The sequence below is a fragment of the Scatophagus argus genome, chromosome 24, assembly GCF_020382885.2.
Source record: "Scatophagus argus isolate fScaArg1 chromosome 24, fScaArg1.pri, whole genome shotgun sequence".
Lineage (NCBI taxonomy): Eukaryota > Metazoa > Chordata > Actinopteri > Scatophagidae > Scatophagus > Scatophagus argus.
Genome location: NC_058516.1, coordinates 5,804,486 through 5,820,636, shown reverse-complemented (window position 1 = coordinate 5,820,636; position 16,151 = coordinate 5,804,486). Strand labels below are relative to the sequence as shown.

The 16,151-nt window shown below is 40.8% G+C and overlaps 1 protein-coding gene across 11 annotated transcripts in view; it reads left to right on the top strand.

Annotated features, from left to right (window-relative positions):
* The window catches only part of dmd (dystrophin), a 227,969-nt gene that overhangs the window by 54,540 nt on the left and 157,278 nt on the right, over positions 1-16,151 (top strand). For all 11 annotated transcript variants that reach the window (XM_046382003.1, XM_046382001.1, XM_046382004.1 and 8 more), the window contains exon 2: positions 12,398-12,459. In XM_046382003.1, coding sequence (XP_046237959.1) covers positions 12,398-12,459 — 62 coding nt within the window. The remainder of the gene's footprint in view (positions 1-12,397; positions 12,460-16,151) is intronic.

Genomic DNA, 16,151 nt, shown 5'->3' with positions numbered 1-16,151 from the left:
CATATTTGTCTTGCTTTCTCTCTTTTCTGTGTATCTTTCTTCTGCACCTTTTATATCCTTTACAGTGTGTGTGTGTGTGTGTGTGTGTGTGTGTGTGTGTGTGGGTGTGTGTCTGTGTCTGTGTGCTGCCTCAGTGCTTCCTGTGCCCATGTGTGCTCTTAATCTGCGTTTGTAGTGAGGTTAATCCTTACCTGGCAAAGGACACACTGGGCTAATCTGGAACAGGTGGGAGCTGCATCATGTGGTACACACACACACACGTGCACACACACACACACACACATAGTAGGTAAATGATGGGATGGCAGAAGAAGGCTTAAATGGCTTTATGCATGGACAGCTGTTTAAATGCACTCCACCACCTCCGTCTTTTCACTAAATCCTGAACAGTGAATCACGTTTAACTTTTTTGCATATTTAACCTCAAAACAGACATGTTTTGAAGCATATTTAAATGTTTCAAAACAGACATGTTTTGAGGTTCACATATAAATGAGTGGATTTTTTTTTTTGTTATAATTCAGAATGAATTAAAAACATTTTACAGACTCCCCTAACTCAAAAGAGAAAAAATGGAAATATATTCATCTTTGGATCCATTCACTTAATTTTAAATGTTTTAAATGTGCATCTGTTTAACAAATTAAGTGAAGTCAGTTTTGACCAAAGCCACTGTGCCACCTCAGTGGAGGGACATGCTGTGATATTCCACTTCCTACAGCCAGGTTTGTCCTGCCAGTCTGTGGATCGATCACAGGAAGTCACCATACGTCGATATTAAGTGTAATAACTTCAGTGGAAATGTGATTTATATTCACTTTTCTGTGTCAGAACGTTGAAACTATGATGCCGTAGCTTTTATTTTCACATTTTTCATGGGAGAACAAGTGTATCTACACATTTTTTTGGAAGCTTTGGTTTCCCTCTGCATTTCATGTCTGAGTTCAGAGTTTCCAGTAATGTTGACTTCTGTGGTCACACTGTGTAGCCTATGAGTCTATTAGAAATTTACCTTTTTTAAGACATCTGAAGTTCGCCTCCTGCTGCAAACTTTGCATCTCACAGGGACAGTGGAAGCTGGGTTAGCCTAGCTTGCCAATGTTAGCGTTGCTTTCCGCCACACATTATTTAACGTTCATGTTCATCGAGCACACTCCCACAGGCCACGTGAACATCTCTGTACTGCAGAGACATGGAAAGAGGACAGACCACAAGGGGAAACATCACCCACACAAAGGCAGATAGCTAATGGAGATGCTAAGGGAGGATTAAGCTAATAATTCATTGCGTTTTTCATTTTTAAAAGTCTTTCTTTATGAAGCGTACCATAAAAATTTATTTTGAGCTTGAAGAAAGCTAAAGTTCTTGTGTTTAATCCAAACTTTGATGAGTGAACAGAGGCAGAAATGAGTTTGTGTGTGTTTAATTTGTTATGCTGTGCTCATTTTAATTGTTCTGTGGGGAATTTGAAGGAGTTTGTGGCACTTGGTGTGTACATGTGGATCTGCTGTTTTCCTGACATGACACCAAGAAGGAGAATGAGTTTGAGAAACATACAGAGAGAGAGAGAGAGAGAGGATGACAGGGCACTTGGTTCACAAGGTGTAATGGCTTCAGTTAGTTTTGTCAATCAGCAGCTTTTCTGCGGTGTGTGTGTGTGTGTGTGTGAGAGAGAGAGACTTTGTTGACATCGACAATCCTACATAAACAGCAGCAGAATCAAATATTGCTGCTCCTCAGTCACATTTTCTCTATAGGTGACACACACGCACACACATTGTCACGCACCTCTTTGTGTTGCTCACAGACACTGTTACACATCACACCTTCTCCCACACATTCTTCAGTCTCTACACACACACTCACTGTGCACCATATGTTTCCATCAGTGGGGGTGTGGATATAAAGTATAACAGGGTTTTACCAGCCAGGGGAAATTAGCCTTCACTCACACACACACACACACACACATATCCTATGGCACACTCACTTATTACTGTACTCACTCTCTCTTTCTTAGTCTCTTTTGTTTTTGCTTCCTTTTATTTCTCTCTTTTTTCTCCCTGAAGCATAGTACAGTCCCTTGTTCTTCTTTATTCTTCTTCCTCTCTTTTTTCATTTATCTACTTGTCTACCCATCCTTCCACCAATTTCCTCCAACAATGTTTTTTGTTCTTGTTTTCTTCTCATTGCTGTTTTCTTTTCCCATCTTGTTTTTTCTCTGGCCTGATCTCTTCTAAACTTTCTCTCTCTCTCTCTCTCTCTCTCTCTCTCTCTCTCTCTGGTCTGTCTTTCTGTCAAATGTGGTTTGTCACACAGCTGAATCTGTGCAAACTGTGACTGTGCCACCTCTACTGGCTTTACTGGGTCTGGTGTGGCGGATTCTTTTCCCCGATGAGACTTTTGTGGCCCTCTCTTTGGAGAAGTGTAACTCCAGCATTTCTGGTTTGATGTAGGCAATGTTTTGCTGGAAGAGGCAATGCCATGTTTGTGCACCAATCAGAACTCAGCTGCGTTTGAATCTCAGTCTGATTACAGTCTGTTGGTCGTTCGCTCACATTCAGTAAAATGTGATCCAGCCACAACCACACAACCTTGAGCTGAATGTTCAGTCCTTAATAAACACTGAAAGTTTTTTTTTTTTTGCTTTGAGTTTTGTTCAAGAGGCACAGAATACTATACATGATTTTAACATTTCAGGAGCTTTAAGGCTAAGTGCTGACACAGTAATGGCAACCTGGATAGGACGTCTGGCCAGCAGTGGCAGAGCTGAGTCCACTCTGAGAGGCAGTCCAGGTGTTGACCCATCTCTCATCCTTCTCTCTAATCATCATCTTTCTTTTTGTCTTTCTGACATTTTTTGTTTTTTGCATATAGAATAAATGAGATTGTATATTCATGATTTTCATGGTAAAAGTTGTGTGGACTGACTGAGAGTGAAAGTGTTTCTTTCTTTCGTTATTTTTTTTTAAAACCATTTCTCTGCCATCAGTCCATCCCTTCTCCAATTTCCTTTTCTCCTGCTCTCCTCCTCCCCCTGTCTTCCTCCAGCTCTGTGGCTGCAGATGATGGGTTTCAGCACCACATTTTGGAGCTAGTAAAAGTATTTTTTCCTGGACAGCTGCAGACACATACACACACACACACACACATAAAACTATATAGCAGTGGTTTGGCCCATCTGTGCCTCTCCAGCTGAAGAGAATGGGCTGGAGTACATCTGTGGCAGCCTTGGTCTGACATGTAACACACACACACACACACACACACACAAACACACAGCTCTTTGTTTTTCAGTGTGAGGATCTCTCTGTTGTTTGTGCACACCTCCAGAAGGGTGTGTGTGAGAGTGTGTGTGTTTTGAGAGAGACAGGTCACAATTAGGTGAACATGACAGTGTGAGGTATGAAGAGAAACCGTGGCCGACATTAGTTTGACTGAGTGTGTGTGTGTGTGCGTGTGCATGTGCATGCGCGAGTGTCTGCTAATTGACATTGAGGTTGACATAAGCTTGTCCTCTATGCCTCTCATTTTCCAAAGATCCCTTCCTCTCTCATGCTGCCGTGTTCCCTCTCTTCCTCTTTATTTCTCTTGCCATTCTGTCTCTCACTCATTCTCTCTTTCCTTCTCCTGTCTTCATCTACCCCTCCACCCGAGCTATCTCCCTCTCCGTCTTCCCTCTCTCCATCACTTCCTCTCCGACTCATCTCTCAGTAATGACCTGATCTGATTGGATTTGGTCTCAGATTCTTTCCGTGGCTAATGGCCGTGACCGTTGCTAGGCAGCCGGTGCCAAAACAGTGACAAACATGGCTGTTGCGCGGGACCACGCCGACAACAGAGATGGATCACTTGTTTGCCCTCGTGAGGCTTCTTTGCTTACACTTTGACTGTGCTCCATTAGGACAGTGACAAGCCTGTTGAGACTGTCTTCCACGATGGATTGGACAGTTAGCATGAATTTATCCATCTATCACACACAGTGCCAGTCCATTAGAAATGCATTTTAGAAAGATAAGTACAGGTTCTACGTAATCTCCTGGCAGATATATGACATATGAATGACATTTAGCTTGAAACTCAGTTAATTATCATTTCATTTGAATGTGATCTTGGCTCTTCTGCTGAGACTACAGAAGTGCTCTGGAAAGGTTGGCATGCTAGCAGCTAAGCATGAAAGCATATTACATACAGACATGATGGAGGTTTAATAAGGCTGTGCTTAAGTGTAAAATACCACAGCTATAAGATTTGTAGCTATAAGATTATAAATCAAGGGTATCACAGCAGCCTCTGCGGGTAAAGGGATAAAGAAGCCCTTTGTTTGATGTCAAATTCATTTACATCACACAAAAGGTTATATTAACTTTTTTTGAAGTACAGCTAATATACAGTATGAAGGTGCATAGTATAATTTTCAGTGTCAACACAACTTCCTTTCTACTTCATGAGGTCAGTTTTGCTGTTAATGGGAAAATTTGTTCTCAATGATTTGCAGAGCCCTTTTATGTATGTCAGAAAAGCTTTGTTAGACACTATGATAGCTTTAAGCCAACAGGTGAACAGACACAGGGACAGACCAGACAACTGGGCCATACTTTGATAGTTTGAGGGCTGCAATACAAACCGCACTGTCTGAAACACTAGTATGGGCTGTGTGTGTCCTCTCTGGGGACCTCATTTCTTCAGTCCCTGCTGGAGTTCAACATGAAAGCTTGTGTTGCTATGGTGACTCAAACAGTCTTTAGTCTACCTACAGGAGTTACACTGTTAACAGCTGAGACACCACTGTGAGTGTCAATGGCAGTAAGACACCTCTTCGTGGCTCTTGTGAAATACACTCTTCTTCCTTTAAGATCAGATCAAAAGATAAATTATTCAGGGACATTTGTGTCCTTCTCTCTTTGTCTTTTCTCCCTAAAAAGTCATTATTTGGCTGTTTGCAAATTTCATGAAGCAATTCTGTCAGCTTGTGTTATCCTTCGCACATTTGGTAAAGCCGTCCACCACACGAGCATCTGCTAAATGCCTAAGATGTAAATGGAACGTAATGACTCAAGTTGAAAAAGCCATTAAGTAAGACTAAAACGATGTCTGTGCTGCTGAAGTGCTTAGGCTTTAATCATTTTATTTATTTTAAAATTATCTCTAGCACAATGGGACAGGCAAGACTTTGTGTGTGGTTTTAAGTGTCAAACCTGTGTCATGTCTGTGTTATTAAAAAAAGAAGAAGAAAAAAGTAGAGTCAAAGTGTTAGTGGGTAAAAATAATTTCATCTTCAGTCTTTTATGAAAATATTTTTTTAAACTAACTGCTCGGTTGAAGATACAAAATAATCAACAGACAGTTAATGATTAAATGTCACATCTCCTAATCACTCTAATTTTTCTTAATTTCTCTTTTTTTCTCTAAAAATGTCAGGTTTCCTCTTAAATTTGTAGGCATACTGTTTCATAACTACTTTTACTTCCATTTGCTATTATGAACTACTTCAGCACAGTTTTTGACCACTTTGGCTACCTATGTACATCACCTATTTTTGTATGCTTAGACAAAAATGTGCATCCATATTTCAGGACTACCATCTCTGCACTTAGTCAAGGTTAGACCTCAGATTTCTCTCCTCCTGGTCTGTTTCCTGAGCCTCTGTAGTTTCACTGAGCTCTGCTGACGGGCTCCAGCTGGCTTCCATGACGGATCAAAACAACCTTCCAGTTGCTCTCGTCATCATTAGCTGAGAAACTGATGGGTTGAAAGTACGTCCCATGTTGGATACAACCCCCCCCCCCCCCCTTTTGTTTCACCAGACTTCATTAGCTGGACAGCTGCTTTAATTCAGCTGCTCGTGTTGTGGGTACAAGTGTCTGTTTGTTTCACTTAATTAATTATTTACTTTTGTCATTTTTTGTTGTTTGCTGTTGTATTGTGGATCGGAGGTGTGCTGCACGCCCGGATGACTGTCTCCTGCTGTCTGACCATCTAGTTAACTGCAAGTTCAGTTGCCAGCGCAGCTTCCCTCTCAGCAAGAGGCGTTCAAACGTTTTTCCTCCAGGGAACACATAGCAGTATATTTCAAGATCAACTGAGATTTGTTCTGAAAGTATGAAGCCCAGGAGGTCTCAGAGGAAATCTTTTGATAAATCCTTCCATCACATTAGTAATTCATGTCTTTAAATGACTGAATCTTCTGACAAAATACTGACTTGAACTCACTGAAGGTAGACAGATCAAGAGCAATGGAAATACAAATTCAGCTCATCTTGTGCTGTCATGAATATTCCGTTATCTTAAGGCTGCTACAGAGAGACTCATAACCTTAAAGTTCTGTAGGAAACAGCCCGTGAGGCAATCTCAAGAATCAAATATAGCTGCGGCACATTAAAAGAGAGAACACGCAGAGCTCTCAAAATGAACTGGAGAACTGAAGGTGACTAAAACAAACAGGAAGTCAGAGCAAAGACCACCCAGAGAATCGTTTTTGATGTTTTGTACCTCCGTCAGATGTGGTGCAGCAATCTGATGGATCAGTTTTATGAACGGTTCCTCCACTGCCTGCCCCAGGCGCTGTCCAGAGTGCTGATCCAGGAGCTGTCCCAGGTACTCAACATCAGTCAGCCAGCAGGTTAGCATCCTGCTGGAAAAGACTTTCATTTACATAAACTATTTACCTCATTATTGCTGCATATCCTGTTGGCAGAACCAACATTTTTGCTTGTTAAATGACTTAAATGATTCATTATCAAAATAGATGTTCGTTCATGTTAAAGTCAGTTTTTGCAGCTCCAAGTGAAATTATTCATTATGCCTACAGGGTCTGTTTGACAGGTGACTGGTGTGTGAATATGAAATGAAATATTGATCATTACACAGGCAGGCATGAGATTAGATAAGAAATAAAGAAAGTATTTTAGATATTTTATTAACAAATTTAATACTTTACTCACAGATTAAATATACTTACTTGTCATCTGGCGTCAAACACCATCTTGCAATATCACCAGAGTTTACCATCATCCGTGGTGTTATTAGATTTTTGAATTTGTCAGTGGGCTGATAACATCCTTATTAACTCACTCTCCATCAAATGTATTTAATATTTTACTTTTAAAACTTTTCTGACATGCCGATATAATGAGGCACATTACCTTCAGCAGTCGATTGATTGAGTTGACCTTGGTGACTTAGGAGTTCTCTGAGCCGTTTCTAACTTCTAGTGGAGTTAAGAGATATTGTAGATCTTACTCTGCGACAAAAAACTTTAAAAAGCTGAAATGAGAGTCACATTGAAAATAAATAAATAAAAATATAAAATGCAAAAGTTGAAGCAGCAGATCCCGAGGTGTTGTCTTTTGTAATTGGCAGACTCTCCTTCTAGCACAAAACCTGTTGCCTATGTTACCCACAATGCACCACCACTGCTGACAGTTTAGAGAATTGGGTGGGTTTTACGAGCAGCGGCTAACGTAGCCTGGAGTGGAGGAGCTGTCTGCTAAGTTTACTTCTTTCAAACTCTATACAGGGATTTTTTCCTTTGTTAGACTTCTAGTATTCAGATCCACTTGAGACATTTTGTTAAAGTTCACGCGACTCTGGAAACCATTAAATCATTTCTTCCACACATATGTTGTAGTACTCCCCAACACCTGAAAACAGACAGTGTTTTCATGTGGCCAGTTTACCTTTTCCTCTCGTCATATATTGTTACACGTGTTATCGTTCCAGCTAGTTCCTGAAGAAATCGTACTCGAAACCACTTGTCGCAGTGCTTTTGAAGTGTGATCATCATTTTGTGATGTAAACATGAAAGGCAGGCAGGCCTGCGATCTGTCACTCGGCATGTACTCGGCTGATTTCTTCTGAGATGTGGGAGCACATATCAAGAAACTATCTTTTGATCAAGTGGAGGATCCATTCTGAATGTGGTTGTAAATGTGGCGCAGGCTTATTTTTACAGGATGGTTTGCGTTGTCTATCGACACTAACAAAGACACTGATTTAGTAGCCCGACATCAACGCTTTCATCTCAGTCAAAGAACTGGCTTTGCTGGACAGTTTATTCCCAGAAGTTGTGATACATAGATTCTTTTCCAAGCCCGTGTTCATCATGTGTGCATCATATGACCACATCCACTTAAGACACTGCACACTTCAACAGTCTGGCTGTTTTCCAGTTTGGCAAAATGATTCTCAGCTCTAATCTTTTGTAGCACTGCTTCAAGTCTTTCACTCTGTGTCCTCGAGGTTTCTGACCTTCTTTCTTTGTACCATCTCTCTCTTCTATCTGTCGATCTATATGTCTGTCCTTATCCACTCTGATGTTTTTTCCTCTTGTCTCTTGTTATCTTTCCCCATTCATTTAATTTCTTCCTGTTGTCTTTCCTATTTCTTCTTCTTTTGTCTTTCAGGCCGTATACAATCAGCTTTCTCTTTTCTCTTTCTGGGATTTCATTTCCTTCTTTCCCTCTCCTTACCTCCCCTCCACTTGATTTCTTTCTTTCTGTTCTCTCAAGCCAAGATTAAGCTATTAATGCTGGAGTCTCCTTAATGATATGCATGTCGCTGTGTGTGCATGCACCATGAATATGAGTATGTATCTGTGTGTGTCCATGCATAACCTGTGTGTGTGTGAGACGCTGCTGCAGGTTTCGGTGGCAGAACAACGGTTTAAATGGACTATTGATCGGGCTTCAGTCTTCCTGCCCTCCCTGCTAATTCTCACACACTCACTCACTTTGCCTGACAGCACACACACATATGTTTGCAAATTTTGCACACAGTGTCTTACACATACTGAGACAAAACATACACATGCTGCAGGAAAATATTAATACACAATGACATTTATAGGCACAGGAGACAGCTTTTTCTTTGTAAAAAGATTTAAATTCAGATGCCCAGTGTACTGTCAAAAGTCTGTTGCGCACACGTCTGCAAGGCAATCATGTATACAGTTGCGTGAATGATCAGGGTACTTATGCGCTGTGCAGTTTTCATATTGTAATCAGATCCAATCTGCAATAAGATCATAATGTAAAGCTGTAGTGATAAAAGATGATCCACAAGCTGAAATGAAAAGCAACATGCCTCACTTCAGTGAGATATGATGATGTGATATGAGATGAGATATTTTTACAGCACAAGTGAAAACCTTTTCAATGCAAAATGCTGGTAATTATATCAAATTTGTAATAACACAAAAAACTACTAACCCTTTGCACAAGTGGAAAATGTGGTGCATTGATGAAAGACAAATGTGCTAAAGTGAAATGTAATCTGCCTTAAATGTCCTTTTCATTGAAACTTCCTCTGATGGGACAAAAACATGATGAGGACACTGTAATCCTCTTCAGATCAATACCTGAAATGAACAGAAATGCTCAGTTTGTTCATAGATTGAAGTCTGACTGGAGCTCTATTGTTGATCATCCTCAGCCCTCTTCTTCAGCAATGGTTTAATGGCACCCGACTGGAAAATTAGCACCACCAACTGTTTTTCTCTATGAAACAACCCTTAACAGTCACAGAACAGCAGTGGATGGAATCACATCCTCAGTTTGCATTTCATTTTTGCTTATTTTCTCTAAATGTGGTTATAATTTCTCCCACGTTTGGATGGAAACTTGATTGTAGAAAAGACGATCAGAAGGATGAATAACCACATAATATTTAAGTCACTAATTAACAGACTTTGTGTTGTTGATGAGATGACACAGAGCTGAGGTTTAGGTACAGTTGACTTCAGACAGATATAATAAAATTATGAAGAACAGTGGAATTCTGGCCAAGAACACAAAAATGGCCACAAGCATGCGCACACGCACACACACACACACATACACACACACACACACACACACACACACACACACATATCTGGAACTGCATTCATTGAACACTCACACTCTCATATGCCTTAATGCATAGACAAGTGAATCCTGCATCATGAAAAAACAGACACACACACACACACACACACACACATTGTATATAGATGTGGATGGATTACCTGCTTTAGATGAGATTGTTTGCTTCTCGCTTCTGTTTCACTCATGCTTCACTGCTCAGCCTGCCATTATCTTACATTGGATATATGTGTGTGAATGTGTGTGTGTGCTTGAGACTCCATGCTTCTGTGTTTGTGTGTGTGGGTGTGTGTATACCTGTGTGTGTGTCCAGTGTCTCGCCACAGTGCACTGCTCAACGTGGGACCTTTTAATTAAGGGAGAAGTTTCATTATCAGCTCCATTAGTCAATGCCTGGCTGGTGTCAACACACACACACACACACACACACACAGAAAGAGTACTGTTAGCTGTGCTGGTATAATATTTAACCTGATGTTCTGTTTCAGGATGGGAGTGTAATTTATTATCCGTAATAATAGGAAGTGACCCGTTTTCCAGTCAAATGAAAGAGGCGGGGGAGAGGTGTTATTATAAGTCATCATGTCGTCATTTCCATTGTAATGCATGTCGCATGCCACAGCTCGCTGCTCTGATGCAGCCTCTACAGTGGAGGATAATGTCTCCTGCCGTATGGTCATATACTCTGACGCCAGGCCCTGCTGCAAGTCAAAGTCCTGCATTGAAAATGTACTGAAAGCACTTAAAGTAAAAGTATTCAGTGCGATCACGTGGTATTATTACTCTGGCATTAATATAAAAGCACGATTTTACTGTTGTCTGTTGGCTGTGGTGGAGCTCATTTCAAACCATTATGTGTATGACTGCAACTCTTTATTGTTTTCAATACAGATGAGTGTGCAGATTATTTTGCTCAGTTCCTCAGAGCAGTCTAAACCTCAACACAATTCAAAATAAGATTAGATTACAGAAATGATTACATGGAAATTTTCTTTCAGTTTCAGCTTAAATTATAAAATGTGTTGGGTAGTTAAGTGGCATGAAAAGGCTCAGGTTCAGTGCAAGTACCTCAAATTCATGGTATACTATTGGTTATAGACCATCACTGTCTTTCGGTGTCTCGTCTTTTCTTCCTAAATCATTTCTTGTGGTCTTTACGATTTTAAGATCAGACAAGTCAAATGTTTGCATTTTCACTTTGAAGTTAATGTCTCAGTGTTGTAACTGCTGGAAAACATCCTCCAAATTTCACTTCATAAATTCATTCGGAGATAGTATTCTCTTCAGTCACTTGAAAAATGTCTTCAGCCTTGAGATATTTGAATCCTTGTGAAAACAAGTGAAAGTGGGAAAATTTCTTGGCCATCGACCTGTTAAAGCAAGGCTGTTTTTCCTTTGTTCCAGAGATGTTGGTGTTTTAGATGGAAGCCAGTGGACTGTGAGAGAGATTTTATTTTGACAAAATCAGGTTTTACTGTCTGAATTTAACTGCTATGGATCATCACATACATATTTGCAGGCTGGTGTTAGCATTAAGCTTGAAGCACTGCTAATCATAGCCTCACAGAGCTGCTAGTCTGACTGCAGACTCAACATGCAGTCCTCCGTTTCAGTACTTCTATTTATTACATCCACGTATTTGTCATTAAATCTGTTAGTTTGGTTTAGTGTGTCAGCATGCAAACATAACACACAAAATACAGTTCTCTTGGAGCAACTGTGGTCATTTCATGTGCTTATCATTATGGCTCAATTAGAGAATTTTTGCTTTTCTTTGGCTCAAAGTTTTTACTCCATAATGAAACTTGGATACAAAGTGGTCACACCTACTCTCACTTAATGATTGACAGAACAACATTAGGACCCATTCACAAACCCAAACTCTCATTCTGCACTGATGAGTCATTTTTTCAGACTGGATTTGCCTTTCAAAATAATGATGTTGTTTCTTTCAGCTGACAACTGCTTCTTGTTTTGTTGATGAGCAGCAAATGGCAAGCAGCACCACAATGACTATTTTCACAGTAATGATTTTTAAATAGTATCGCCGGGGGAGGGGGGGGTCCTTTCCATGACGGCAACAAGTCGGAAAACTGAGCTGACTCACTTGAGTTTGACGGTGATGGCCTGGCCTGGAAGTTGCACGATGATTGATATGATGAGGGTGCAATTAGCCCTGAGCAAGATTAGAGGAGGCTCTTATCGTGCTGAGCACCACTTGCATTTTGTGTGTGTGTGTGTGTGTGTGTTTGTGTGTGAAGGAGAGAGACATCCATAGAGATATCCAAAGAGACACAGTTAAACATGTTTCGATTGTCAACCAGTCAGTCAGTAAGATCGACTCTGATGTGTGCTGATACTCATCAAAGTGTGTGTGAGCCCTTTTTATGTACTTTTTGAACTGCTGCCATGCATCTCACATGACCTGTACACTCAGATTACCTCATGTAAGCACATGCTTTCTCTTTCACACACACTCGGATATGTAGCCCACAGATCCTTTTTCCTGACAGTCTGTTTTTTTCTTCCGGCAGATGAAAGAGAAGACGTTCAGAAGAAGACTTTCACAAAATGGGTAAACTCACAGTTGGCTAAGGTAAGACGGCATCTTCGGCCTTGTGTTCCTTCCCGCACGCTGTGATCCCTGTGTTGCAGCAAACATGAGTTGGAAATTTGTCAGATTTATTGTCATAAAGTTGCTCTTCTGGCTCTCGGGAACTTCAGGGACTTGTGTATTGAAATATTTACATAAACAAAAGTGGTTGCATATTTAAGTTATATACACATGCAGCGAACGGGGAGAGATATGGAAATAACACACCTATAGTCAAATATGGCACAAAATGAGAATAAACACATCCATTAATAAAACTAGCACTTATGTATAGTTATACTAATTAAGCACAAGTCATGTGCTCATTTAGTCATTTGGTCATGTGCAGTCGAATCCACGGTCTTATCCAAAATTGTCTTGTTGTCAAAACATAATCCTGCACAGGACCCGAGACTGGATAATGATGTCAGAGTCTAGATGTCAAAGTCTGGTGCAAATACTCATGTCTGAGCAGCTCAAACGAGCAGATTTTACTATTTTTCCATGAAAAATGACTTGCCTGATTGACATACAATCAAAATGGTTTCTGAGTCATCATTTGCTGACCACCTAGCAGCCAAAGCCTGAGATTACACCTCTATTAATGGATGTTCCTGTCATTTACTTTGGACTTATCTTGTAGGACTTATCAGATATGAATTTGCTTCCTGAAAAACATTATTGCCTATGCCTAACACAGCGGGCAGCGTGACAGCTGTGATAAACATCATTCAGACACCAAACCTCAATGTGTTATTAATAGGTTTATTGTGACTTCAGGCTGATTGTTGAAGGCTAAAAGGTAAGCAGTCGTATTATTTTCGTAGCTGTTTGAATAGCAATTTTAGCAAGCAAACGACACAAAATCTATAGTTGAAGAGATTTGGGTGGTTGAAGCTGGTTTTGGGGGGTCTGCTTTTCTTTCTCTGTCTACTTCACTTTGTTTCTCAGTCCGAACCCATTCTCCAGTTTGTTATTTATTTCCTCCTATTTTCACAAGAAAACAAACAGGAAGGAAATGATTTGTTGATTTTATTTTTTTTTTAGGCTGACAGCGTCTTCCACCTCCTTTCATCTAGGACTGTTTTCTGTTTGTCTCTCATAGTCACAGGCAATTTTGGAGGCATTTGTGTGATTCACACACACAAAGGTTATTCCCTCCACGTCCGTTCTCTATGGAGAGTGTTTTCTGTAAAGAAAAATCCAGAGGCAGGAAAGTGTGGCACATTTTTCAGGTTTTCCTTTTTCCTTTTGAGTCCACACGCTGAACTCCGTTTTCCTAAAATGCACTTTGTCTTCTCTCCTTTTTGTTGCTTGATTGTTGTCTGGTGCACTTTGATGTCCCATGTCTCAGTTAGTCGTCCCCCCTGGGGGGACTGAATCATTTGTTTTGAATTTAATTCTAATTACATTTCTGTGTTTATGTGTGTGCGTGTGTTTACTTGTGGTGTGTGCGTGCCAACACATCGCTTCTATTCCCATTTTCAAAGTTGATTACAAGGGTGCTAGAGGTGTGCCGTTGCCATGGCAGCGGAGACTTAGGTGTGTGTGTGTGTGTGTGTGTGTGTGCCTGGTATGTGTGCATGTTGGTGCTCATTTGTGGGTGTGTGTGAGTAAAGCTATTGAAACAGAATACGATCCGCACCAGTTGATTAAAGCCAGGAGATGGACCGACAGACTGGAGCTTCTCTTCTTTTTATTTTCTTCTCTTCCCTGCTCCTCTGCTTTTTTCCCTCTTTTCCTCTCCTCTCTTCCCTTCCTTTCCTCTCCTCCCCCTCTACCCACATCTTTCCTTCTCTTCATTTTTCCTTTTCATTGCCTTTCCTTTCCTCTTCTCTCTTTCCTGTTCTTTCTTTCCTTTTATATCTTCTCTTTTCCCTCCGTACCCCCTCTTCTCCTTCCCCTCTCTTTTCCTCCTTTCCTTCCCTCATCTCTTCTCTGTTTCTGCCCTCCCTTCCCTTCTTCTCATCCTCTCCTCCCCTGCTGCCCCCCTTCCTTCTCCTTTTTCCTCTCATCTTTCTTCCCTTTCCCTCCCTTCTCATGTTCTTCTTACCATTCCTTTTCTCCTCTGTTCTCTCCTCCCCTCTCCTTTTCTCTTCGTCCTCTCCATCCTGTCTGTTTGATCCCCTCTAACCATGACTAAGAGGAAAGAAGGAGGGAGAACAGTTGGAGGTCGAGGATGAGGAGAATGAGTGGGATAGAGATAGGCAGGAAGGCAGGAGAGGAAAAGAGAGAGATCCCCTCATCCATCCAAACTTGCTGAAGCATAATGAGCACCCCATCCTAGATAGATGAGTCTCACCCACACACACACACACACACACGGGCCTCGGGAGAGCAAGAGGTAGTGAGACAGCAGATGTGAGAAGGTAAGATTACATGAGGGGAGAAAAGGAAATGATAGAGGGAAGGAGACAAGGATACAAAAGAAAGGGGGATGAAGCAAGAGAGGAAAACAAAAGTTCAGATGCGGACGAGCAGCGGAGAGAATGAAGCAGGACGACAGCTGTGAGAAATATGGAGAAAAAAGCCGATAGATGTGTGGCAGTGAAGCAGCATCTTGTCTGATTTTAGTGTGATTTGCTACTCGCCAAACCATAAAAAGAGGCACTTCAGGGATATATGAGGATCTGTCACCGGGGCAGGAAACTGAGCTTTTTTTTTCTTGTTTACCAACCGCCGCTGGGACTTTACTCAAGAGTATCAGCAGCTGATTCCATTCCAGTGTGGCAGTTACTGCAATATGTTGTCTGCAATTAACTTTTCTGACTTTTTATTAAACCTGCTGTATCTACTTAAATGTTAGTTTGTTGTTTCCTGCATTTCCCAGAATGCCTGCTTTTCTCTAAAATTATATATTAAGAGGTATAGAAATTATAGTCATAATTTCCACACTTTTTTATAAACTTAATTTTCAATATTCATTTTTTTCAGGCAATCTCATTTCACTCTAGTTGTTCTCTCCCAATTTTTAAAACTTAGTATCATTTTTTTCCTGCCAACTGAATGTCTGCACGTATCCACCACTTATTACATATTATAGATAGATAGATAGATAGATATACTTTATTGATTCCAGGCTGGGAAATTACAGCTATTTACAGTATAATTACAGTTAAATAGTCCACTGATGATTGTGTTGATATCACATGTGCCTCATATGCTCATTGCTGGCTTGGTAAACCCAGAGTTAACACAGCGAGTTGACAAGCAGCTTTGTGATTATCCAGAATGACTCAAGTTTAGGTGAGCCAAAGAGACACAGGCCATTATTATGGCAGCTGCAGGTGAAAAAAAAATTGTATTCCTGCATTTCTAAGCATTTTCCCTTGTGGTTCTTGAAATTTGGTCACTTCAAAGGACTGAGTTTTTGATTTGTTGAGAATTATTTTGGATTTCTTTCCCCCGTAAGCTCAGAATGGACAAATTAATCCACCTCAGAGAGCCAGAAATTGATGGAAAGAGAGGGGAGGGCAGCCTTCATCCAGTGCCCGGTGTTAATTTCACACCCTGACTGTCACTGTTTGCTCCTGTCCTCAAAAAACAGCAGAATAACTCTGATAGGAGATGAGAAAGAGAGAGAGGGGGAGTGGGTGAGGACAATGACGCTGAACAACGACAGAGGTGAGATGAGAGGATTAGGAGCTCAGACAGAACTTTAACGGGTGAGCATCATTTTCTTTTTTGAGAAGTCC